The 27,015-nt window shown below is 47.1% G+C and overlaps 1 protein-coding gene across 4 annotated transcripts in view; it reads left to right on the plus strand.

Moving 5' to 3' along the window:
• LOC149470061 (uncharacterized) overlaps positions 1-27,015 on the plus strand; it is a 66,554-nt gene that overhangs the window by 25,704 nt on the left and 13,835 nt on the right. For 3 of the 4 annotated variants that reach the window (XM_089667046.1, XM_089667038.1, XM_089667052.1), the window contains 2 exons: positions 6,181-6,307; positions 7,738-7,921. In XM_089667046.1, the coding sequence (XP_089523172.1) occupies positions 6,181-6,307; positions 7,738-7,921 (311 nt within the window). Of the gene's footprint in view, positions 1-1,447; positions 3,813-6,180; positions 6,308-7,737; positions 7,922-27,015 lie in introns of those variants that run through there. The other variant, XM_089667031.1, reaches the window with a different exon arrangement.

Here is a 27,015-nt window from a genome sequence, read left to right on the forward strand (position 1 = left end):
TAGCGAATAGGGAAGAATGGAAATAGCGCAGGGCATACATGACTAGGCCCAGAGTGGTGTAGGGAACGGAAAGGGTTAAATTTAGCTCCAGGGGGTGGGGAATTGATTGGGGAATTATAGTATATAGATGTGGAGTGTAGGAGGGGTCTGTGGTACCTTAGGGTGGGGGGTTCTGCGGAAGGGGCGTCAGTGGAGCTGGACGTGGCAAGGACCAGAGCTTGGTGCAAGGACCGGAGCTTCATGTGAGCTGGGTCCTGTTATTTTTTTTTCCCCCTATCAGACTTGTGCAGCATGGAGGACCTTTTGGCACAGCTGCGGGTGGCAGCGGAAGAAAAAGGTACGGGCTGGTTGCAGGGCCGGGTCTCTGAGCTGTTGGGAGACCGGGGCTTGTCACCAGCTGCAGGGGGACGGGTGCGCCCACGTGCTCGGAGGTCTAGGCCTCCGGAGCGCTTCAGTCCGGCCCCACCCCCTGTTGGAGCTCAGCGCCGCAATGGGAGCCCCCCTCGGGACCCTCCGGCCCTACTGGCAGGGCGCTCACTTGCCTCTGCTAGCGGAGGTGCCGGGAGGAATCCCCAGCGATGGCGGAGCTCGGCGGGCGGGGTTTCGCTAAGTGGCCCCTCCATCCACCCGCACAGCGAGGAGGACGCAGAGTGAGCTCGGCGGGCAGGGTTTCGCGAGGTAGCCCCTCCCCCCCGCCCGCACGGCGAAGAGGAGGCAGAGGAAGCGCAGGTACCGGCTCCTCCGCTGACAGGGTGTCTGTCAGGGAGGGAGCTCGGCGTGGGAGACGTTCGGCTGCGGCTGCCGGGCTGTCCCCTGATGCGGCTGGTGGGCCTCCTGGACAGTCGGGAGCTGGGGCTCCGGGAAGACGGAGGAAGAGGTGCAGCGCTGGGCGGAGTGCAGCTGGGAGTGCTGCAGGACGGAGCCCAGGGACGGCGACTGGCGTGGCTGGTGCCCAGAGGCGGAGTCAGGAGCGGCACAACCCTGTGGGACCCGTGGCTCATGGGACCGGGAGGCCATCCGGACGTCGAGCAGTGGACGAGAGGTCGGAGGGCGAGCTGTTGGAACCCGATGCGGGGGCGACGGCTCGCCGCTCTTCATCGATGGAGCATCTCCTGGGCAGCCTGGTGAGTTATCTGTTCCTGTGTCTGTCTCCCTTTCTTCTGCGTTGCGGGATCTGCTGGGGGGCGGTCAGGCCGCCCCGGTGGGTGCGGCCTCGGCGGCGTTCGTTGGCGGCGTTCCCCTGTCCGGTTTAGGTGGGGGTCTCGGGGAGGTGATTTCCGGTTTGCGGGACTTGTTGCGGCGGCTGGAGTGGGTCGGTGTTGGGACCCCTGGGCCTGCTTCTGCGTGGCTCCCGCCGGCCGGTGGGGACGGGCTCGCGGTTCCTGGACAGGACAGAGGGGTGGTGCGGGGCCTGGGGGTCTCTTCTCCGCTTAGTTCTGGGACTGGGTTGGTTACCGCGGAGTCTGGGGTTCTGGGCTCTGCGGTTCCTTCCGCGGTTTTGGGGGAGGGTTCGGGGGTGTCCGGACCTGTCGGCGTGGTGGACTCTGCGAAGGGGGAAGTGCATGTGTGTTTTGAGGGCCCCTTGGGTGCGCATTTGCAGTCGGACGTACGGGAACAAATTTGGAAAGGGGAGTATGTGGACATATTCACACTCTTGCCTTTGGAGCGTTTCCGTTCGATGGGTCCCGGGTTGATGACGGTAGACGGGAGGATGCGGAGCGGCGGCGTTTTCGGCTTATCCCCCGTACTTTTGCGAATTGGTTGCAGGCTTTCGCAATCATGGCCAGTGTCATTGGGGAGAAAGCTCCGGAGCATTGCTCGGCGTTGTTCTGTTACCTGGACGCCATTAGTGAGGCTCACAGGGTTTACGGCGGGTCTGCGTGGCTTCGGTATGATGACCAGTTTAGGCAGCGGAGAGCTGTTCGCCCGTCGTTGCGTTGGGACCATAAGGACATTGGCCTCTGGATGCGGCTCATGGCACCGCCGAGGGCCCCTGGTCCGTTTTTTCAGGGCGGGGCCGGTGGTTCGTTTTCCCCGGGACAATCGGCCGCCAAGCGTAGGGGTTTCTGCTGGCAGTTCCAGGAGGGCACTTGTCGTTTTGGAGGGTCCTGCCGGTTTAGGCACGAGTGTTCCGGGTGCGGTGGATCCCACCCTTTCTCGCGCTGTTTCAGGCGGGGTAGAGGCCCTCCCGGAGAGCCTGCGGGTAAGAGGGACGACGCCGGTGCGGGTGGAAAGGATGGGGCCTTTCTTAAATAGATATCCTGATCGGGCTGCGGCGGTCCTGCTGGCGGCAGGTTTTTCGGAGGGTTTTCGCATCCCCTGTACTTTGACTTTGGTCCCCCCCTTAGCTCGGAATTTACGATCGGCCTTGCAGCATGCTGAGGTGGTTTTGGCTAAGTTGCGGAAGGAAGTGGGGTTAGGTCGTATGGGTGGTCCGTTTCCTTGTGCTCCGTTTGCGGATCTGGTAGTTTCTCCCTTGGGGGTTGTGCCTAAGAAAGAGCCGAATGTGTTTCGGTTAATTCACCACCTGTCCTTCCCTAAGGGGGGGTCGGTGAATGACGCTATAGATCCGGAGTCGTGTTCGGTGTCTTACACGTCCTTTGATGCGGCAGTGTTCTTGGTTCGTCGGTATGGGTGCGGTGCACTCATGGCGAAGTCCGACATTGAGTCGGCGTTCCGGCTGTTGCCGGTTCATCCGGACAGTTTTAGTTTTTTGGGTTGCCGTTGGCAGGGCGCGTTTTACGTTTGCCCATGGGGTGTTCTATCTCTGGTGCGTTGTTTGAAAAGTTCAGTTAGTTTGTGGAGTGGGTGGTTCGGGATGTTTCGGGGGTGAATTCGGTCATCCATTATTTGGATGATTTTCTTTGCGTGGGTCCGTCGGCTTCCGGGGTGTGCGCGGTCTTGCTCGCTACGTTGCAGCACGTTGCTGAACGTTTCGGGATTCCTTTGGCGGCTGATAAGACAGAGGGTCCGGCTTCGGTGATGACTTTCTTGGGCATCGTTTTGGATTCTGGCGCAATGGAGTGCCGGCTGCCTGCAGAGAAGCTGTTGGCCCTTCAGGGTGAAATTCGCGCGGTTCAGGGGAAGCGAAAAATTCAGCTGCGGCCCTTGCAGTCATTGTTGGGAAAACTTAATTTCGCTTGTCGGATCCTGCCGATGGGTCTGGTGTTCTGCCGCCGGCTGGCGGCGGCGACGGCGGGAATTGCCTCCCCTTTTCATTTCATTCGGCTGACTCGGGAGCATCGGGAGGATTTGCAGTTGTGGCACACCTTTTTGGATTCTTTCAACGGGCGGGCACTTTGGATGTCTGGCCCGGTTAGTAATTTTGACTTGGAACTGTTCACGGACGCGGCGGCTTCTGCGGGATACGGGGCCTTTTTCCGGGGTCGGTGGAGTGCGGCCTCGTGGCCGGCTTCCTGGCGGGAGGCAGGTTTTCTCAGTAACTTAGCGCTGTTGGAACTTTTTCCAGTGGTTTTGGCAGTTGAGGTTTGGGGGGAGAATTTTCGGAATCAAAAGGTGCGTTTTCACTGTGACAATTTGGGGGTGGTTCAGGTCATCAATAGGGTCTCGGCTTCTTCCCGACCGGTGGTGGCCCTGCTTCGCCACTTAGTGTTGCGTTGCTTGCAGCTGAATGTTTTTCTCCATGCGGTACATCTCCCTGGGGTTGACAACACCTTAGCTGACGCTTTGTCTCGTTTTCAGTGGGACAAATTCCGAGAGTTGGCGCCGGCGGCGGAGCAACACGGGGTTCCTTGTCCCGACTGGCTGTGGGAGATTGCCTTGGAGTCGTTGCGGGCTGGATCCGGCGGTCGGTGAGTGAGGTGACTTGGTCCGCTTACTCTACGGTCTGGCGGGAGTGGATGGATCTGTTGCGATTGGCCGCTATTGATCCCTGGGGGCCGGAGGTGCGTGTGGCAGTGTTGTACTTCTTGGCGCAGAGTTTGGAGCGGGGGGTGTCGGCGTCCGCGGTGGATCGCCGACTGGCGGGATTGGCGTTTTTCTTTAAGTTACAAGGGTGTCGGGATTTCACTAAAGATTTTTGGGTTCGACAGGCTCTTCGGGGTTATCGGAGGGCTCATCGTTGTAGGGATTCTCGTCGTCCGGTGTCGTTCGAGTTGTTGGGGTCTTTGTTTGAGCATTTGCGGACTGTGTGTTCTTCGGATTTTGAGGTGGTTTTATTTCGGGCTGCCTTTGCGGTGGCCTTTTTTGGGGCGTTGCGGATTGGGGAGCTCGTTAGTCCGTCCAAGTCGGTTCTTGGGGGGTTGTTGGGGGAGGAGGTTGTGTGCTCCGGTGAATGGGTGGAGGTGCTTGTCCGTCGGTCTAAGACGGATCAATTGGGCAGGGGTGCGAAGGTGCGTTTTTTCGCTCTTCCGGGGTCACTGGTGTGCCCGGTTCAGGCGGTTCGGGAATTTTTGTCCCGTCGCCCTGGGGGGCGGGGGTCCTTTTTCAGGCACATTGATGGATCCCCTTTAACGCGTTTTCAATTTGTGGCAGTTTTTCGCCGGTGTTTGACGGCTGCTGGATTAGATGCGTCTTTGTATGCTTCGCACTCGTTTCGGATCGGGGCTGCTACGGACGCGGCCAGGTGGGGGCTGTCGGATGATGTGGTGAAGCGCATTGGTAGGTGGGATTCCCAGAGATTTCGCCTGTACATTCGGCCGCATTTGTTGCGGGATTAGTGGGCGGTCCTGTGTTTTGTTTGTTTGGGTTGTGGGTGGTAGTTGCTGTTCTGTCCCTGTGCTGTATTGTTCTGGCGGTATTGTTTCTTTTCTTTCAGGTGGAGAGGTGTGCCTGGTGTGGATCCTGGGTCACTTGTATGTGTTTTGGGGGGCCAGGCGGGCTGATGTTCGGCCCAATGGCAGGCAGCTGGGGTTGGATAGAAGGGAGGTTTGTGTCCGCTGGTTAGCTGTGCCGGGCATGTTGTGGAGTCGTGTCATGCCCGAGGTGCGGCGTTTTGCGCGGCTGGATAGACCACCGGATGTGTTGGTGATTCACGCGGGTGGCAATGATTTGGGGGGTAGGTCCATGCGGGAGCTGGTTCGCAATGTCAAGCTGGATTTTCTTCAGTTGCGGCGGGAGTTTCCGGGGATGGTGATGGTGTGGTCTGACATGGTCGCCCGCACTTCTTGGCGCTTGGCGCGGTCAGTGGAGCGGCTCAACAAGGCCAGGATTAAGGTCAACCGGGAGGTGGGGCGCTTTTTTAGTCGCAATGGAGGGTTGGTGGTCCGGCATGTGGAGTTGGAGGTGGATACTTGGCGGTATCTTCGCAGTGATGGAGTGCATTTGAATGTGGTGGGCACGGATTTGTGGTCCCTGGAGCTGCAGGATGGCATACTACGGGCGGTTCGTTTGTGGCGTGGCACGCATGGGTAAGGGCTTACCCAGCGTGCTGTGGCAGTTGTTGGTCTTTGGAGGCGGTTCTCATCTTGGAAGGTAAAACAATGGTGTGGGACCCCATCCGTGGTATGGGGGGCCTGGTGGATATTCCCAGTTAACCAAGGTTTAACTGGAAGGTGGTGGTGCTGCACTGCGGACGGTATGGTTGTCTCCAAGCTGGTTGGTTGCGGCTGGAGGCCTAGTGTATAGGGTTGTCCGCAGGTGCATTTTGGATCGTTTGTGGGTGCCTTTGAAGACCAACAACAATTCTTTGGTTTCCGTTAAGGAACGGTTGATGTATGCTAAAATGTGAAGTTGTTAATAAAAGGCCATGTTGGCCATTTACTCCAAATGGTGTCATGTTTTTTGTAAAGTTTAGTTGGTTAAGGGGGTGTGGAGTGGTATGGATAGGTAATGGTGGAAGTAGGAGTGGACAAGCCTATCTATGGTGCATTAGTCATGTGAAAAGCAAGTTCCTGTGTTAGCTGTGGATATTTAAAATGAGCACACCTCTAATTTATTATTGAAGCTTCCCAACTATTTTGGTAACTCATTGTCAATGTGTAAAATTGCTATAGATAGCCATACAAAAGGAGAGATTGTGGCATAGTATTACTGAGCAGGAGACTGAGAGATTGTTGGAAAATATGTGTGCATTCAATATTTCCCAGTTGCAGAGATAAGATTTCATCTTTTACTCCATATAAGAAGTTTGCCTTGCATGCATAGAATAGTGGATGGGCATGCTGCTAGGGAAAGAACTCTGGAAACAAACTGATACTCTTTTTGTATTTTATTTTACAGACCATCTCCTATATGGCCTGTTAGTTCCAGTGCACTGCAGGCTGTCCCTTCCCCACGAGTGGAGAAACTTGCAGAGCCTAGGAGTGTTAATCAGTACTGGATGAAAGACCGATCTGTTTACAGTATTGTAAGTGCATGGTCTACTAGGACTTTTAAGAAATATTGGCTCAATTCACAAAGTTTTAGCACCAGATTAAGTATCTTTATTTTGAGTTGTGACTGTACATTTTAAATCTGTCAGCTGTAACCTGAAAATAACTGTCATTTTTAAAAACAAGGATCCTTATCCTGGTGTTTTTAGCTTTGCGACCCCTATATACAGGGCTGGATTTCTGTCACCAGATACTGTAGGTTCACAACTTTTGGCTTCATATGTAATATTCCTCTGCCAGGATTATATCATTTATTCAGGACATTTCCTTGTTTTCCAGGTCTTCCCCCCTACACAACCAGAGTCAAACAACCCTTAACCCCCAAATCCAATTTTGCAACTTTGACATTTGTTAGCATAAGTGTACATATCATCACAACTACTTTGTGTATCCAGGTGAATTATACCTTGTTTTTTGGCTTTCATTTGGTGGTAAATGTTAATGGATATCTCCTGATTTTGTGGTATTATTAAAGGAAAACTGGCCCAAAATGTCCTGGTAAGTGTAATTTTTTTTTTACATTTAGCAGTATATTTTTTGCCATTACCTTGACCTACCACCATAAAAATGCTAAATTAATTCTCCTACTCCTGACAATTTTGATATGTGTGCGCTCTTTGTACCCATAGTAGAGCCGAGACACAATAATACACATTTTGTTTTTTGGGTTTTTTTTAGCCTACCTAAACACATAGACACTAACACTTGCACTGGCACCACATGTAAAATCTTTTTTTGTTACCTAAAATACACCAACCCTAACACTGCCACTAACTGAAACTAGCCCTGCCACTGACACTAACTGACACTGACAATAACACTGACACTAACTGACATTAACACTAACTGCCACTAACATTCACTGATGTAGATTAAGCCCCCTTGCTAGAGGCAAAGTCTGTTGTTTCTCCTCATTGTAGAGGAGAAACTATATAGGGGTGTGCTACAGAATTAATAATAACTGTGATAGCCAATGGCAGGCTATCACAGCGATCATGTGATTGAAACCTGTTCTTCCAGTTCCCAATCAGTAGTATGAGACTCAGAGCTGTCACTGACACCTTGGTCTCAGCATTGGGAGCACGTAATTGAGTGTGATTCCAGCACAAACAGAGGAATACATACATGCGGCACACAGGAATAAAGCCTACTTCTTGGATACACATATATGTATGTGTTATGTGGTCACGAAGGGATTAACATATTGTGATAATGTGTAAATAATCTTACATAAAATGACTATTCTAACTAATGGTGAAAACTAATATGTGATCAATATAGTGAAAATCTGCCTCTTTGCCTCTGCTGGCTATAGGCATAATAGGAAATCCAACCATGCTTACATGTTATATTGTGAATTTAGAATAATCATGTGCAACCAATGGTGATTCCATGTTTGTTGCAGATAACTGAAGGAGCTAAGAGAACATCTGCTAGTCCACGCATTGTGCAGCTAGCCAAGCCAAAGAGGCATACAGACAATGGGATGACCAGCAGACCAGAGAGTCATCAAGATGAAGAAAAAGAAAAAGAGAGTCCCAGATCTAATAAATCAGTGACTGCTTCAGCTAGAACAGAAGAGCTAGCAGGTAATACATTTATTAACACAGTATATATATATATATATATATATATACTGATAACAGCAATAACTGGCCCATAGAATTCATGTTCCTTTTCCAAAACACACATTTATTACATGCGTTATTTATTAAATAAAACCCACTGCAAGGGTCCAATGCTTTTTTAGGTCTAGAGGGCTGCAGGAAGCAGTTTTTCTTACCCAATCCTCTGCTTCTCCAGCAGATTGTGTTCTCTTCTATTCCCCTACACTCTGGCAGTGGGCTGTCTCTCAGTGTCCTCACAACCAATGCAGGTTTATAGGCATACTGCTGGTCCCTATGTTCTAATTACATATGTCGGGAGCTTGAGGGGAGGTGGAACACTTGGAAGATTTTGGAAGATATCAGAGAACGGAGAATCTTTTGGATATATTAGATATGTGTGTTTATAACCACAGTTAGGTAAGGTGCATGACCTAAAGGGAACGGTGCGGAGTACAGATGATGATTGGAACTTGCACATATGGTGATATGATTATTTATTTCATGTGAGTGGCACTTCAAAGGCGAGTTGGTGAATGTTAAAGGCATATTACACTATCTACGTTTTTTTCCGTTTTGGGGAGCAAAATCTTGGAAGAAGAGGATACTAATATGTTGTGAGGAGACATACATATATAGAAAAACATTGAGGTGAAGAATTTTTTTATTGAGAGAAAGAGTACATAGTAAAGAAGGCATATCGTTTGTGATAATACGTGGTGATGGATTTTTGGCACATTTTTTCATTTTTGATGAGAGCACCGTAGTTTATTGTATATTTATAGAAGTGTTGAACGTACTACACTATATGTTTTTTGTTTGTTTTTTTTGGTGTAATTTGGGAGTGTATGCAGCAGATGAGACAAAGAGAATGAAGAGTTGGAGATAACATACAAGGCTGTATTACATCAAGCATCTGGTGAGAGCATAAGAAGACTATTACTATTACTTACATATGGACTGTTAAAAGGACTTGAGGAGACTATTGAGCACAGAAATTTTGTATAAATAGGTTTTTACATCTGCCTATAAACCTATTGGGGAGATCTCCACATCTTGTGTGGAAACCAGGGCAGAAAATTAGTAGAAATACCTCCAAGGGGGGCCACTGAGAGAAAAAACACCTTTCAATGTATTGGGAAAGCGTTAGCCCCAAATGAGAGGTTTCCACTTACTTCTTATCACTGTAACCAACAATGAGTGAGTTTACCCCAGTGGGTGCACATTTATTGATGGAAAATGTGTATATTTGTCCAGTGGTGTATTTAGGTTTTGTGCTGCCCTAGGCAACACAAAAATTGGCGCCCCCCACCGCAGAAAGTGGCTGACATTGACCAAGAACACCCCTGCCCTCCACCCTAGCCTTCCACTACCACTGCCCCCATACAGCAGTCACCATACCCTATGGTGAGAGAGAGAAAGACACTCACATTCACAGCTCCGGACATTCCCAGGAATGAGAGTCAGGCTGTGCATACACCGTCATGAAACCCACAGCATCTCTCGGAACCCACCAGGTCCCCCTGAAAAATGCCGCCCTAGGCAAATGCCTTGTTTGCGTTGTGGTAAATACACCCCTGTATTTGTCATTTCATGTGTATGGATAGAAGCCTGCAGTACAATATGGCCAACTGTGTGAACAATTGGTGCAATATTGCCCAGCTCATAAACAATAAAAACTCTTCTTTCTCCAGTTTGTTTTTTTATATTTCAATGGTTTTTATTAATTTTTAAACAGTATAAAACAGAGGTAACAAAACACGCCCACGCAGGGGCTATCAATAGCACAGATAAAAAATGCAAAATAGAAAAAACAGTGCTCTAACGCCAACAGGGCAAAAGGTATGCCCACGCAGGGGCTATCAATGTAACTCTGACTCTAACAACTAAAGGCAGCTGTCTACTGTCACACCAAAAACCAACAGAGAAAGGAAAAAAAAACAAAACAAAAAAAACAAACAAAGAGCAGGGGTCCAAGATCGCCAATACCGAATGCCATTACATCCCCAGACTAGCCGGGGGGAGCATGGAAAAGGCATACTGCAACCACGGCTCCCATATTTTCAAAGATTTACGTTGGGAGTCGTTGCAGATACTCGACATCTGTTCGTTGAGCATCACAGTGATCATACGATCTGGAACCCCCTGAAGAGGGACAAACGGACTCTTCCAGGCCTGAGCAATTGTTCTAGTAGCCGATAAAAACAAATAGGAAGCCAAAATCTGCTTGTGAGCCAAGAGGTATGGGGCAATGAAGCAAGGCATACCGAGCATCCCGGCGTATAGAGGGATGGAACAAGGTGAAAAGGAGGCCAAACACACGAGACCAAAAACGAAACAGTCTCGGGCATGACCACCAGATATGCAATACATCTCCACAATGGCCACAACCCCGAAAGCATCAATCACTACAGGCAGGGTTAGCCTGGGCCAAATGAGCCGGAACCCAATACCAACAAAACAATACCTTATAGGCTGCCTCCAGCATGGTCGTATTAAATGAGCATTTAGCTATGAGTGACCAGGCCTTATTCCAGTCCTCCGGATCCACAGCCACTCCCAGGTCGCGCTCCCACTGAACAACATATGAAAGAGAAGTATGTGATGAGCGTCTGTTCAGAGCTGCATAAAGAAGGGATATAAGGCCCGGGGCGCCTGGACGCTGCTGGCAAAGCTGTTCAAAGGCAGATTTCTGGTACGGGAAAGCAGAAGTGTCCTGCAGCGAGAGCAGCCAGTGCCGCAATTGAAGGTATCGAACTAATTCCGCTGGGGGGACATCCCGGGACTCCCGAAGAGAATTCCAGGTGGGGAAGGACCGAAAAATCAAAAAGTGTCGCACCTGCAAAAAAACATTAGTCACCCACCAAGAAAACGCCCTTGGGTGATCTTAACCCGGTGGGAAAAGAGGGTTGTTAATAATTGGGAGCAAAGGCAGAAAAGGTGATGTCAGGACACTGGAGTAACGTACCGAGTCCCAGACTTGTAAGCCATGGAGCAACATTGGACTCAGTGCCATAGAACGCAGGGCAGGGGGAAGCCATAGAAGTGTCGACGTTGCGATAGGGGCACAATTAGGTAGTTCCAGCAGGACCCAGAGAGGAACATCAGAGGAAGCGTGCAACATAGACAGCGGGGCAATCTGGCTCGCCTGATAATACTTATTTACATTAGGCACCCCAAGACCACCCTGGAGTCTATGAGCAAAGAGCGTATTTCTGGAGACTCTGGGGTGCTTATCGGCCCAGATAAAACGCATAAACTTTGCCTGAAGCAACTGAAGAAAATGAGGGGGAACCCGCACTGGGAGGGTGCGAAAATAATATAACAATTTCGGCAAGATGGTCATTTTCACCGAATTAACCCGTCCTATCCAAGACAGGTGTGGAAATTGCCAAGAATGCATAAGAGAAGATAGAGTGCTAAGCAATGGATAATAATTTGCAGCAAACAGGGAGTCATAGGTGGGGGTCAAGCGAATGCCTAAGTATTCAAGAGAAGAGGAAGCCCATTTGTAAGGGAAGTGGGATTGTAGGCACGAAACCAAATCTGAAGCCAAAGTAATATTGAGAGCGACAGTCTTTTCCAAGTTAATACGGAGACCCGAAATCAAGGAGAAGCGCTCAAGAACTTGTTGCAAATTAGGAAGCGTCGTCAAGGGATTAGTAAGAGTCAAGAGAGCATCGTCTGTAAAAAGATTCAGCTTGAACTCCTGTTCCGCGTATGGAACACCCGATACATTGCAATCGGTCCGGAGCGCTAAAGCCAGTGGATCAAGCGCCAGGACTAAGAGCGCCGGGGACAGGGGGCAACCCTGTCTTGTCCCTCGCCCAATAGGAAAGGGATCCGAGAAATACCCAGCGTATTTAACGGAGGCCGAAGGAGAAGAATACAAGGCTTGAATCCAAGAAAGAATAGAATTCCCAAAACCCTAACGAGACAGCACAAACCGCAGATATTCCCAGGATAGAGAATCAACGGCTTTATATATGTCTAAGGACAGTAAGGACTGTTGCAGAAAATGTATAAGATGGACCACCTTACGAATGTTATCACCCTACTTGGTCCCTGTGGACCAGGCTACGCAAATATTTATTGATGCGAAAACTAAAGATCTTGCCCAATATCTTCAGGTCTTCATTAAGAAGAGAAATGGGCCAGAAGGCTTGCGGTTCCTGTACATCATCAGTCGTCTTAGGAATCATGGAGATATGTGCTCTAAATGCGTATGGAGAGGGCAAGGAGCCCCGTCGTAACTCATTAAAATAGTCAGCCAAAAAGGGCGCCAACAGGGCCGAAAATTTCTTATAATAGGGACCGGAGAAGCCGTTGGGACCTGGGGCCGCGATGGAACGTAAAGATTTGATAGCTTGGAGCACTTCCGGTACGGTGACACCGGCGTTGAGGGCCACCTGAGCTGCCTCGGATAACCCAGGAAGTCGGAGATCTTGAAAGAATGCCTCTGCTTGAGCCACAGGGAAGGGATCTGGTTTAGCGTAGAGGCGCGAAAGGAAGTCTGAGAAACAGGAAACAATCTGCTGGGGATTAGAAGTACAGCCACCTGTGGGAAGTCGCAGTCAGATCGGTTTATGGGGTTTCCACACAGAATTAAGTTTCCTAGCCAGCATCGGGCCCGGCTTATTAGCACAGGAATAAAATTTGTGTTTGGTCCAAAGCAGGGCCCGTTCTGCCTCTGAAGAGGCAAGTAGGTCCAACTCTGCCGCCAGAGCGTCCCGAGCATGTTTATGGGCCGCGGATGTAGATGACTTCCAACGTGCATCCGCAGAGGCCAGGAGAGAATGAAGCTCCAAAAGTCGGCGCTCCTGGACTGCCGCCAGCTGTCAGTTTGTTTTTTTTTTAATCTAGTACAAGGTGGACAAAAGAAGCAGAGAAATATGCTATGTATATAATAGGAATTTAGAGGAGGGCATTCAACATGGGAGAAGGTATGGGCACATTATGGAGTTGCAGTATACAACTGCAAATGTATTTAAGCATCTGAGTTAGGAGAAAGACTAAACATATCTATGGGAGAAAGCTGGAAGTCACCACTGCATTTTCTAGTCAAAGGTACCTAAATTATACCTCCCAACATTCCTGGATCAGGTTGGACTTTCCCACATTTTCACCTTTGTCCCATGGTCCCGGTGTGCGGGGGTTTTGCCCCACATTACTATATCTATTCTTTATATGATAACTTCCAGCTGAGCAAGACCTGCAGCAGTGTGAACAGTGTGAACATTTAGCACAGCCAGGGATTGGCGGGCAGGCCAGTGGGGCTTGCAGCCACAATGAGAGAGAGCATGCAGCTGTCAACTCCAACCTGTGATATCGGGGTAATATGCATTTCAGGGGCTCCACCCCCTTTTCAAGCAAGCACTGCATAGACAAACAGCCGGCATTTATCAATTGCTGGCCAGTGAAGACAGTGACAATTGGCAGGACCAATTGGAACTACTGCATGTGCACCTGCAGCGGTGTATAATAAACCTGTATTATACACCAACTGGAACTATGTTTTCCCACTACTTTTTTCCACTTTTTCCTTGTTGGCACTGTAATGCCGGCTGTTTCCCTATGAACGGGTTGTTTAAAAGGGGGCAGAGCTCCTGAAATGCATATTGTTCCTGCCCCTTCCCAACATCATAGGTTGGACTTGACAGCTGCCGTACCCCCGCCAGCTTGTTCACCAATCCCTGGCTGTGCTAGATATTCACACTGCTGCAGGTCCTGCTAGGTTGCACTCATTTATTATCCATCTGATGCCTGCATTCTTGCCTCGGCTTATGTATGTTGTTAATCAAGATTTTAGAGCGTAAGCGTATGTTTAATTGGTGTCTTTGCGGTTTAACTAACTTCTGAACCTTTCACTCTGTACGTAACGCATTCCTGAATCCTGCATTCTGTATGAAATGCACTCCTGAATCCTGCACCCTGTATGCAATGCATCCCTGAATCCTGTACTCTGTATGAAACGCACTCCTGAATCCTGTACTCTGTATGAAACGCACTCCTGAATCCTGCACTCTGTATGAAATGCACTCCTGAATCCTGCACTCTGTATGAAATGCACTCCTGAATCCTGCACTCTGTATGAAATGCACTCCTGAATCCTGCACTCTGTATGAAATGCATTCCTGAACCTTGCACTCTGCACGTAACGCATCCCTGAATCCTGCACTCTGTAAGAAATTAATTCCTGAATCCTTCCATGCTTTATGTAACACACTCTTCCACAATTTGTGCAAAACCATTTGTAATGGAAGCTTTTTATTCTTTTTTTAAATGATTGTGCTGGGGTTTGTGTCCATGAGACTCTTGCTTGTGGCACAGCAATCAAAGCATATTTTATAGGTACAAGGAAGCCTAGGTTTGTTTAACCACGCCCCTTAAGCACCTCCCACCATCATTTTGCCACACCCATATTGCCATGGCGTGCTACGCATACCACAGGTCACTTCCTCCCTCAAGTGTCACTCATTCTGAGGTTCAAAAGTTGGGAGGTATGCCTAAATAGCCATAAAATGGTCCTTGCTCAAACCCCATGGCAGAAAATTCAACACCCTAACATTCTTTTATGAAAAACTAATTTTATACTAGTAATAAAGCCTGATCCCCTTCACTGGTTTTCAGCTTTTAAGTCCATATAGTTTTGATATTGCCACCAGTATATTAAAAATAAAGAAATATTATATATACCGTATTTTTCGCTCCATAAGACGCACTTTTTTCCCCCAAAAAAAGGGGGGAAAATGTCAGTGCGTCTTATGGAGCGAATATAAAGCGGCCGGTCCGGTATTTCTGCCGCCACCATGTCAGAATACCGGGCCGACCGCTCAGCTGTTCTCTCCTGCAGGGCCTTACCTGTTCCTCGCTCCAGCGCTGCACGGTCTTCCCGCGCTGGTTTCTGTGACAGCCGGGTGCCCACTGCGCATGTGCTGCGCTTTGTGAATGATCCGGTGTCTTCTGGGACACATGACCGGTCCCAGAAGGCGCCGGGCCATTCACAAAGCGCAGCGCTTCTCCCGCATGCGCAGTGGGCACCCAGCTGTCACAGAAGCCGGCCCGGGAAGAAGGAAGGAAGGACATCTCCACGGAAGTGGGAGCGGGTACCTGTCAAATTCAGGTACCCGCTCCCCCTCCCTCCCCAAAGGTCAGCAGTCTCTGGTCATTCCCTGCACTGTGTCCGCAGTCTCTGGTCATTCCCTGCACTGTGTCCGCAGTCTCTGGTCATTCCCTGCACTGTCTGCAGTCTCTGGTCATTCCCTGCACTGTCTGCAGTCTCTGGTCATCCCCTGTACTGTCTGCAGTCTCTGGTCATCCCCTGCACTGTGTCCGCAGTCTCTGGTCATCCCCTGCACTGGGTCCGCAGTCTCTGGTCATCCCCTGCACTGTGTCCGCAGTCTCTGGTCATCTCCTGTACTGTGTCCGCAGTCTCTGGTCATCCCCTGTACTATGTCCGCAGTCTCTGGTCATTCCCTGCACTGTCTGCAGTCTCTGGTCATCTCCTGTACTGTGTCCGCAGTCTCTGCTCATCTCCTGTACTGTGTCCGCAGTCTCTGGTCATTCCCTGCACTGTCTGCAGTCTCTGGTCATCTCCTGTACTATGTCCGCAGTCTCTGGTCATCTCCTGTACTGTGTCCGCAGTCTCTGGTCATCTCCTGTACTGTGTCCGCAGTCTCTGGTCATCTCCTGTACTGTGTCCGCAGTCTCTGGTCATCTCCTGTACTGTGTCCGCAGTCTCTGGTCATCTCCTGTACTGTGTCCGCAGTCTCTGCTCATCTCCTGTACTGTGTCCGCAGTCTCTGGTCATCTCCTGTACTATGTCCGCAGTCTCTGGTCATCTCCTGTACTGTGTCCGCAGTCTCTGGTCATTCCCTGCACTGTCTGCAGTCTCTGGTCATCTCCTGTACTATGTCCGCAGTCTCTGGTCATCTCCTGTACTGTGTCCGCAGTCTCTGGTCATCTCCTGTACTGTGTCCGCAGTCTCTGGTCATCTCCTGTACTGTGTCCGCAGTCTCTGGTCATCTCCTGTACTGTGTCCGCAGTCTCTGGTCATCTCCTGTACTGTGTCCGCAGTCTCTGGTCATCTCCTGTACTGTGTCCGCAGTCTCTGGTCATCTCCTGTACTGTGTCCGCAGTCTCTGGTCATCTCCTGTACTGTGTCTGCAGTCTCTGGTCATCTCCTGTACTGTGTCTGCAGTCTCTGGTCATCTCCTGTACTGTGTCCGCAGTCTCTGGTCATTCCCTGCACTGTCTGCAGTCTCTGGTCATCTCCTGTACTATGTCCGCAGTCTCTGGTCATCTCCTGTACTATGTCCGCAGTCTCTGGTCATCTCCTGTGCTGTGTCCGCAGTCTCTGGTCATCCCCTGTACTGTGTCTGCAGTCCATTGTCTGCAGTCCACTGCTGTGGTTACATCTCCTCATGGGGAGTTCAGTGGAGGGGCGGGGCCAAACGGCCCCGTGGGGAACAGCAAGTTGAACCAGCCTTTCTCAACCAGGGTGCCTTGAGGTTTGTTCAGGGGTGCCTTGGCAAGATGTCTAAAAATTGCCCAAAACTTGTATACAAGCCAGCAGATGGAGCAAGCCACAGGTTTTCATTGTGCACTATTACGACCTACTATGCACCGGCATCTTGACAACAAATGACATCATCAGTTGATAAGGAGGATGTCAGCTACCTGCACAGCAACCTAATTTGAACCTCCCCTTCCCCTCTCCATCAGTGCTGGGGTCCCATGAGCTCAGTGATGGAGAAAAACTGAGAGAGAAGAGAAACACTGGAATACCAGCGTGCAAAAGTATATTTGCTTTGGAAGAAAAAATCACCTCTAATGTTGGGAGTCCCATACGTGTGGATGTTGCTGCATTATATAAAACTATTAGAATAGTTTTTCACATTTTAGAATGGTTTGCCCTTTTAAAATTATGGAAAGCCTACAGGCACCCCATTTTAGAATGGGGTGCCTCAAGACTGTCCATATTTTAAAAGGTGCCTCGGGACTGTCTATAATTATAAAGGGTGCCTTAACCGAAAAAAGGTTGAGAAACACTGAGTTGGACTTGGTGCTGAAGAGGGCTGGAGCCTGCAGGAGTCCGAGTGCACTGCGGAGTGAACTCGGAGGCAACCAGTAGCAACCTGCCTTGTGTGCAGCAGGTTAGTGATCGCCAGCCCAGAAACTTAGTGTGTGCACTCTGTGTACCCCAGACTCTCCTCTTCTGCACCCCCATTTCTCTCGACCCCCCTCTCTCTCTCTTCATTGGCTCACAGGCTGTGATTTACAGCAGTGGGAACCAGTGGCCAATGAGGAGGGAGAGTCCTTGGAGAGCCAAGACTCTCATGCACATCGCTGGATCACGATGGGGCTCAGATAAGTAGCAAGAGGGCAGCTGCACACAGAAGGTGCATAGAATGCATGAGGGTAAAAAACCTTGAGCCTTTACAACCATGTTTATTTTTCTTTATTTTCTTAACTTATTAAACATCTTTTTTAACATAGTGTAGAAAAATTCTGTGATGAACACGCGTCATGTGGGTAGTTTAATATGTGGGTGGGGCTTTGTGTGGGTGTGGCATGAGTGTGGGTTGGGACACAGAAGGCCCTATGATCTCCTATTGCCCAGTGGCCCCATGAGTTGTCAGTCCGCCCCTGTTCTCTACCTAAAAACCTTTAAGTTAAAACATTAGCCATAAACATTACCAAGCACAAATAATAGTATACTATATTAATCTCTTTTACATATACAGTATATCTAAGAAAGCATTGAAAAGATTACACATTACCTTTAATTGCTTCAATGAAAAAGAAAGACTAGTCATGAAGTACTATTATAACATTTTGTACCACTAGGCATCTATATGGGTGAAATCAATCATACATCAGCGTTCTCCTTGTATGCAGACTCAATGAAGCCAACCTTAACCTAAGTACAGCGTATGGGGATACACGAGTATGTAATGTATAGAATACAGGGGTCAAGAAAGGGTAACACACAGAGTGCAGTGGTCAGGTGTGTGTAATGTACAAAGTGCAAGGGTCTGGAATATATATTGTACATAGTGTAGGGGCCAGGTGTATGTGATGTACAAGTGTAGGGGTAAGGAGTATGTAATGTGCATAGTGTAGGGGTCAGGTGTATGTAATGTACATAATGCAGTGGTCAGGTGTATGTAATGTACAAAGTGTAGGGTTTAGGAGAGGGTAATGCACAAAGTTCAGGGGTCAGGTAATATTTAATGTGTGCAGGGGTCAGAAATATATACAGTACAGTCAAACTCACAGAAACCCACACACATATAGTATACAAATACTGTACACACACACTCACACAAAATCCCTTACCCCTCTCGCCACATAGCTGGCTGGCACCTCCGCTGTGCATACTGGCAGGAAGATATGAGGGTGCTTAGGAGGAGTGGCATGTAGGGCTGTGCCATAAGGTCACCCAGCAACATATTGGAAGGTGCAGGCAAAAGGTTACAGAGAAACATGTGCAGCAGCGGTTTTGAGACCCAAGGCACCAGGTAAGAGATGTAGGGCACATGCTCTGAGTGTCCAGCCTCCTATACTGTCGATGCTCTGGGGGTTTTGAACCCCCTTATGCCCACTGTATTTATGCCCCACATACTTGGTCATTGACCGCTCAGGCACAAAGTTTTGTCACATGCAGACAGAGAGAGAATCCTCAAACCTGTATAAGCACCAAGTTGCTGAACAAAGCAGCATGGGAGCAGAAGGGAAGTAAGTACTGTATATGCAACTTCTTGAGCTGCTAATAAAGTGAACAGGTAGCTTTACCCTGCTTGGGCAAAGCACAGTTTCATTGAGCATCATCGTTTTTATACCTACTGAAACCTATTTAGGTGTCTGTTAACTGCTTGCCTACAGGGCACTTTATACCCCCTTCCTGCCCAGGCCAATTTCCAGCTTTCTGCGCTGTCACACTTTGACAATTGCGCGATCATGCAACACTGTACCCATATGAAATTTTTATCATTTTTTGTGACAGATATAGCTTTATTTTGGTGGTATTTAATCACCTCTGGTTTTTTTTATTTTTTTCTTAAACAAACCAAAAACTGCTGAAAATTTTGAGAAAAAAACTTTTTTTCTTAGTTTTTGTTGTAAAATTTTGTAAATAAGTGATTTTTCTCCTTCACTGATGTGCGCTAATGAGGCTGCAGTGATGGGTACTGATAGGCTGCAGTAATGGACAATTATAGGTGGCACTGATGGGCACTGATGAGGAGGCACTGGTAGGTGGCACTGATGGGCATTGACAGGCATCACTGATGGATACTGAAAAGCAGCACTGATAGGCGGGCACTGATAGGCGGCACTGACTGGCACTGTTGGGTGGCACTGACTGGCACTGATAGGCAGCACTGACGGGCACTGATAGGCGGCACTGATGCACACTGATAGGCGGCACTGACTGGCACTGATAGGCAGCACTGATGGCACTTCTGGGGCCACACTGATCATCAGTGCCCTGATGATCAGTGTACATGTCCCCTCCGCAGAATGCCGATTACTGACTCTCCTCTCGAGCTGTCAGCGTGACAGCTCGTGAGAAGAGAAATGCTGATAACCGGCATTTCCCTGTTTACATGTGATCAGCTGTGATTGGACACAGCTGATCACATGACCGAGCCGACATCTTCGGCTCTTTCCGTAGATCAGTGATCCGTGAGCCGCGCATGCGCGGTGAGAATGGGAGGACATCATATGACGTCCTCCCAGAATGACAGAACCACCTTGCGCCTGTCATTGGACTATATGGCGGGCGGGAGGTGGTTAAGAAAGAGAGAAAAGCTGAGATCCTGAGGATCACAGCTGATCTCTCAGGTGTGCCAGTTTATGAAGCTGAGGTGAGGAGCGGAGAACATTTTCTTCACTTCTCATCACAGGATACACCCTTCTGTCATTCACTTTTACGGAGATGGCCAGTGAGATCTGAAGATCTCACTGGCCATCTCTTTAAAATATCTGGAGCTGGAGAATCTTGGTGAGAAGCTGCTGTTATGTGAGGGAGAAGGCTTCTTTCTTCCTAATATCAGCACCAGCGGGGTTAAACATTGATATAAATTATAACTATGTTTATGTATGTATATATGTTTTGTGTACTGTTGTGGTGGTTTATGTAAGGATATATATTATTTATAAAGGGCGTGTCCCTTTCCCTTAGATGAAATATTACAGTGCCTCCAGCCGTTAAAATACGGCAAATATTTAGTAAACCAATAATTTGGACACTTTGATAATTTGATCACCACTTATTATTATACCTTGAATTCTTTTAGCCAATATGATTTCGTACCATACACACAAAATTTGCCTTATAATAGATAAATATAAAAATTTATTTATGTACAAAAATTATATATATATTAACACAAAACGCAAAAGACTGGTGATAAATGAATATTGGTACACACAATCAAAAATATATCCTACCAATGTAAGACACACTAATAAGGTCTCTAACTAATTACATCAATCACAAATTTTAAATGATATGATATTTATTAAATTTATTAATAATTAATAATTCCGAATATCTCAAAGGTTATATTCTTACAAGCCGTGGCCATAGGATTGCAAGAAGGAATCCCTTGATATATGATACTCTGGTTATTAATATTCAATAAATTATGAAATATGAAAAATTTATAATATGGCAATAAACAATTTTTAACAGTAACACAGTATCTTTCTACATATATCTAACTACCCAAGATTGTTATGATACACTGAGGTAATTTTATGATTCCACACAACAGAGAAAATAATTAATACAAAAATCAAATAAATATCTCACCACACCCGGAATTCAGACTAGGCAACTCTCCCGTGGATTTAGCTGGCAGTGGAACGCCTTTAGACTGATATATAGGGCAAGTGAAAGATTCTCAGTAGGGGAGAGTGTAGGAAGTTATAAGATTAGAGGTTAAAAGTTTTAGGAAGTTTTAAAAAGATGGAAGAGTAGTTATTCAGCAGATCTTCTTCAGATGTCAGGTCTTTCCATGAGGTTTTTATGAGGGATCCCTTTTCTTAAAGCACATGGGCTTTTATATCCACTAGTCCATTGTTCTAAGATACCTTCCCACCAGGCTTCCTGATTGGCTAGTTGAGAAATGTGTGTACATAAGCTATTTCTCACCTGCCCGCCAGGTGGCGGTCATGTATCACAGAACAATGTGAGTATTTGAGATGACTCATACCTTGGGTGGAATCTTCAGGTAATTTCAGGAATAAAATATACGGCTCTATCCAGATATAGCAGTGATACCTATATTATTCTAAATAGGGACCATGGAATATAGGTGTATATTCGGTTATTCCTCCTTGAAGTACCATCCTGTTTGTTTCCTGATAAGACATGTAACTAATGCTAGTCTATAATACATCTTACTTCCCATCATCTCAATACTCAAATTAGTGATATATAGTTCCCATTGCTGAGTATTTAGTGGTGTTTAAAATCTATAACATCTTATTTATGATATGTTTTTGTAGTATATTTTTGTCATGATATACAGTGAACTTTTAAACTTAAATGTCCTGAATTTCACCCCTTTGTTTCAGAATCAACATTTTCTCTGTGTAGGGAAAAAACTCTCTATTTGCATGGCCCTTGTATTGGGCTCATGGTAAACAATTGTTAATGCTTTCACCCTTGGTGAACAATAGTATATGGTAATAGTTTCAGAGGTCTGTTAGTTCATCACACTCTACAGGTTTTGGTTAAGCTTTCAACCAGTTGAGTTCCCGTCTCATTATTGTTGAAATGTTTAAAAGTCAAAGTCCTATCTGGCTATGTGTTTGACTTCTCTGTATGTGCATTCTTCTCAACCTCTATATACAAATAATCCTTGTTGACAGTTCAAACAGGCTTATTGTCTTGGAAAAGACTCACTTCCCCCATTCTCTATATTTCTTTAACTAGAATTCTTGATGGTTCAACCAAGACAAAGTTAACTCTTAGCATTCGGCTATGCTGAGCTGTTTGCCATATAATATTATGTCTTGATAAAAGTCATATTTTTGAGACATGATTCAAAAGCCCACAACAAATCCCCCTTTGTTTTTGGGGTATAGGCACGCGTAGAGGGGTGTCTGTATCGAAAAACATGAGTGGGACTTTTGGTTAGAGTGATCGTTCGTCTTCTCCGGTGAAGGGAATGAAATAATAAAAAAATTTTTTTTTTTTTTTTTTTTATAATAAAATGGCAGCGGTAATGCTGGTTGGTCCTTAACTTGACTCGGCGTCTTTAGATGGACACTTCCGATGACGATCCTGGTCTTGTGATGAGGCCGGCCTGGCCTGGCACATCCACCTTGGGGTCCATGGGTCCTCCGCACGACAGGTCTCTTAGACGGTCTCCTAGGCGGGTCTTTTCCTCTGGACTGGCCCTTGGTGGCCTGGGACATCAGGTTATCGTCTCCGGATCGATCTCTGGCATCTGGCCTTTCCCACAGGACATTATAGCTTCCTTCTAGGGTCCGGTCATTGACACCTCCGATCGCCGGTCTGGTCATAGTCTGGGCCTTCCTTTCTAAATTATTAAAATGAACAGTTTAAGTATGGGATATACATAAAATTATGTTACTGGATCCTGTAAGGCAAAAGATGAATTATATGTTTAAAGGAAATTTAATAATGATCTCAATATCTCCAGATAGGAATTGGTGGGTTCAGTCTTCCAACAACTGCAATTGAGACTTCGGATGGCAAGCACGTAATTGATTGATGTGCACCCATCTATCACTGATTTCACCATACCGGGTAACCTGCAATTTATATGCGACCGGAGAGATTTTATCAATGATAGAGAACGGACCTTTCCAAGATGGAAGGAATTTCCGTTCCTTGATCTGGTCTCTTGCAAAGTTGTATAGATAGACCTTGTCACCAATCTCATATTCCTTCTTGGAGGTTTTGAGATCATAGTATGTCTTAGCACTAGTTGCAGCTCTTTCCAAATTTCGCTGGGCAAAGGCAAAAGCATATTGCAGATGTTTACGTAAATCCTCTATGTACTGGTGTGTGGTGGTAGCATTGATCAAATTTTGATCTGTAGTGCGATACAATAAGTGCTGGGGCAGTACCATCCGTCTACCTGTCATCAGTTCAAAAGATGACATTTTTGTAACTGTATTCGGAGTAGCCCTCAACGCCATCAGGACCAGCGGGAGTTTGACATCCCAATCTTTGCCTGTTTCCTTAACAAATTTCTTAAGGACATTAACGATGGTCTGATTGTATCGTTCTACACCACCACTAGAGGCTGGCCGATAGGCGATATGCAATTTCCTCTTAACCCCCAAAATTTTCCACAATTTGGCCATCACTTCGCTAGTGAAGTGTGATCCTCTATCAGACTCTATCCTCTGAGGTAAACCAAAACGTGAAAATACATGATTTATTAGCAATGCAGCACATGTCTCGGAGCTGTTATTTGGTGCTGGTATACATTCGACATACTTGGTGAATAAACATGTAACTGTTAACATATACCGATTTCCTCGTGAAGATTTTGTTACGGGCCCAATAAAATCCATTTGAAGGTCTGACCAAGGCATACATATCCCCCTCTTCTGGAGAGGTGCTCTGTGAGTTGGCTTGGTAGGTTGAAATTGGGGACATATTAGGCAACCTTGGCAGTACTCCTTCACATCGCGTAACATATGAGGCCAGTAGGCATAATCCCGCAGGATCTCATACGTGATCTTTTCCCCACGATGACCGGAAGTGGGAGCATCATGGGCATGCTGTAGCATCAAACCTCTAAATTTAAGTGGGACGACCCATTGTTGTACGCCACCCTTTGAGGTTCATATCAACAATCCCTGGTATAAAGAGAATTGGGATTTGGATTTCATTAAGATACGTAAATCCTCCTTCCCACTACATACTTCCTTATTTATGGGATTTTGGTTGGGATCTTCTATATGACTATAAAACAAGCCAATTATTGGGTCTTCTTTTTGGGCAGTAATTAAATCCTCACTAGGAGAATCGTGACTCCACTGTATTGCATTCGGATCACCAGCTGTTCTGGCCTGTTGCCTGGTGACAGCTTCAACCTGTACGGTACCTAAAAATTGATCAATGTCTAACAGTTCACCGGTGATTGCCCCTTCCTTGGCTAGAGAATCGGCCAGATCGTTCCCTTCTTTCTCGGCACCTAGAACCTTGGAGTGGCCTTTGGTCTTCTTGAAGTGCAGGGTGAGATCATTGGACCTTACCAGTTCATCGATGTGACAAAAGAGCTTACCATGTTTCACGGGTTTGTGATTACTCTTGTTCATGTTGTTTCGCTTCCACCTAGGGAAATACTCCACAAAGCTATTCCTGACATAATTGGAATCGGTTATGATGGCACACTCTCTGATGTTGAACTCTATAGCCATCTCAACTGCTCTAAGGATTGCAGTAAGTTCAGCAACCTGACTGCTTTTTGGTCCAAGTTTGTATCCCACAGAAATTGGGGTGACACCTTGGGTCCAAACGATTCCAATACCTGCCACTAGTTGGAGCTGTTCCCCATCCTTGTGATGAAAAGCACAACCATCCACATATACACACGGCAGCTGTTTACAGTATTCTTCATCGTAAACCTTGTAGGGAGAGAACAGTTGTTCTTCCAGAAAGTCAGTGTCCGGGGCCTCCATAACAGGCGTAGTTGCGGAACAATCATGGAGCTCGGCTAGGCCCTGGGCTACTGGACTTTCCTTGTTCTGTTTGTACCGAATTTCAAGCGGCCACCCTTGCAAAGACAAAGTCCAAGCAGTGATGCGGCTATTAGACACATTTCCTCCCTTGATACGTTCACTCTTTAAATACTGTAAAGGCTGGTGTGCCGTTTCAACAATGATTCTCTCTCCCTGAATGTAACTGCGGAAATTCTGTAATGCCCACACGGTGGACAATAGAGCTTTTTCACAGTCACTGAACTTTACTTCAACCGGGGACAAAGTTTTACTGGCATAGGCAATCACCTTACTGACATCATCACGTTTCTGGTAAAGAACAGAACTCATACTTACCTGCGTAAACCCTGTCTCTAGATAGAAATTTTTACCCCCTTCGGGATATCCGAGACACGGGGCTTGTGTGAGACGTTCCTTTAATTCCTTCATGGCGTCCTCCTGTTTCTTACCCCACGACCATTCGACATCCTTCTTCAGTAGGTGAAGCAGTGGCTTGCTTATCTCGGCGTAATTATCAATAAACTTACGCGAGTAGTTCACCATACCTAGGAATGATCTCAATTCTTTAAGGTTAGTAGGGACTTTACAATTCAGAACCGCCTCAACTTTCTTCTTTTGTGGGTTCAAACCTTCAGCAGTAACTTCATGGCCTAGGAAGTTTACCTTCGTGCGACACCACTGGGCTTTTTGTAAGGACAGTTTTACTCCTGCTGCTTTTAATTGGCCCAGGACATGCCGAAGTTCTGTAATGTGTTTGGCCATATCAGTACTTTTGATCAGGATATCGTCCACATATGCCAACGTCCCCCTTTCGAAGGCGTCTGGCATGGCCTTGTGCATGAACACAGCAAATTCATGTCCGGAATTTATGAATCCGAAAGGCATTCTCACCCAACAATATTGTCGATTCCCAAAACTAAAGGCCAGTTTGTATTGGTCTTCCTCACTCACCTTTATGGTCCAATACCCCTGTGCACAATCCAAGGCTGTAAAAACCTGGGATCCTTGGAGCTGGGCGAGACATTGGTCTATGTATGGGACAGGCCATCCTGACATGTACACACGTTTGTTTAGCTGACGGAGGTCAGCGCACAAACGCCATTGTCCATTGGGTTTTAAAATACCCAGGATCGGGTGGTTGTAGGAGCTGTGGATGGGCCTAATTATACCCCTTTCATGTAACTTCCTGATAATCTCAGCTAGAGATTCATAGGAAGCTAATGGTAACCTATACTGTCTTACAAATACTGGTGGGGCATCTGGATCTGTTTGGATCCTAGCGATGTGTAGGTCAGTAGTCCCACAATCGTAAGAATCCTTGGCAAAGATCTCTTGGAATTCAAGGAGAAGCTCTCGGAGCAATTGTCGGTCGAGATCACTGGCACATGCATCGGCGAGGGCCACCATCTCTTCCACTAACTCCTTGAATCCAGGAAAGCTTTCCGGCTGACCTATCTCATATGCCTCTTCAAGTTTTGTGGTGAGGTCATTGGGTATGTGATGTGTGTGTGTGTTCTCCTGCCATCCAGGTTCTTTGGGGTACTCTTGTTCTTTGATTGGGTGATCAAAGACAATTGATGTCTCTTCGATTCGACAGGTGCCATCTTTAGAATCGAATGGATAAATGGACTCTATGGTGAAAATACCCTCTGGTAGTGAATGGAATGTTTGTTCAATTAATTGTTCCTTCGACAAATATTCATCGGGGATGAGTCCAATCACCTGGTTAGTGACCCCAAAGGTGTAATATTCAGTCTCTACCGCTAGACCAATAAGGGTCTCTTTGGTTAAGACGATGTCCTGATTGGACAGATTATGTACGTAAATGTACATCGGGGATTGATGTGTGTTGACTAGGGGCGTGTGTGTAATGTTCAGTCCCTCCCCCTGCATTTTATGGGAGAGGCATACTAATGCATCTGACCCCTTCAGTCTATGTCCCTTTTTGACTTGGATGGGGAGTATGAAATTATTTATGCCCTTAGGAATTGTAATCTTTTGGGCTACCTGGACTTCAACAGCATGAGGCATCTGTTGCTGGGATTTTAAAGCTAAGTCCAGATTTTGGTATTTTTCGGGGTCCCCCTTTAGTCGACTCCATAAACAGTCATTAATTAGGTCGACTTGCATTGCAAAGCGATGTAATATATCGTTGCCAAAATAAATTTTAGTTTGGGGATTATCCAAGACTAGGAACACATGGGTGGCTGTTTTGTTTCCTACAGTGACGTTTAAGAGACACCTAGCCATTGAATTGTGATCATCAGAGTCATCAAGGGAGTCTGAAATCCAATGACGCTGAGGTGTGGAGAAACGGATCATTTCCATTTCGGTCAGGTGTTTTATCAACCCATGGCTTACAA

This window comes from Staurois parvus, unplaced genomic scaffold (assembly GCF_062004578.1).
Source record: "Staurois parvus isolate SC_StPar_1 unplaced genomic scaffold, SC_StPar_1.0 ptg000053l, whole genome shotgun sequence".
Lineage (NCBI taxonomy): Eukaryota > Metazoa > Chordata > Amphibia > Anura > Ranidae > Staurois > Staurois parvus.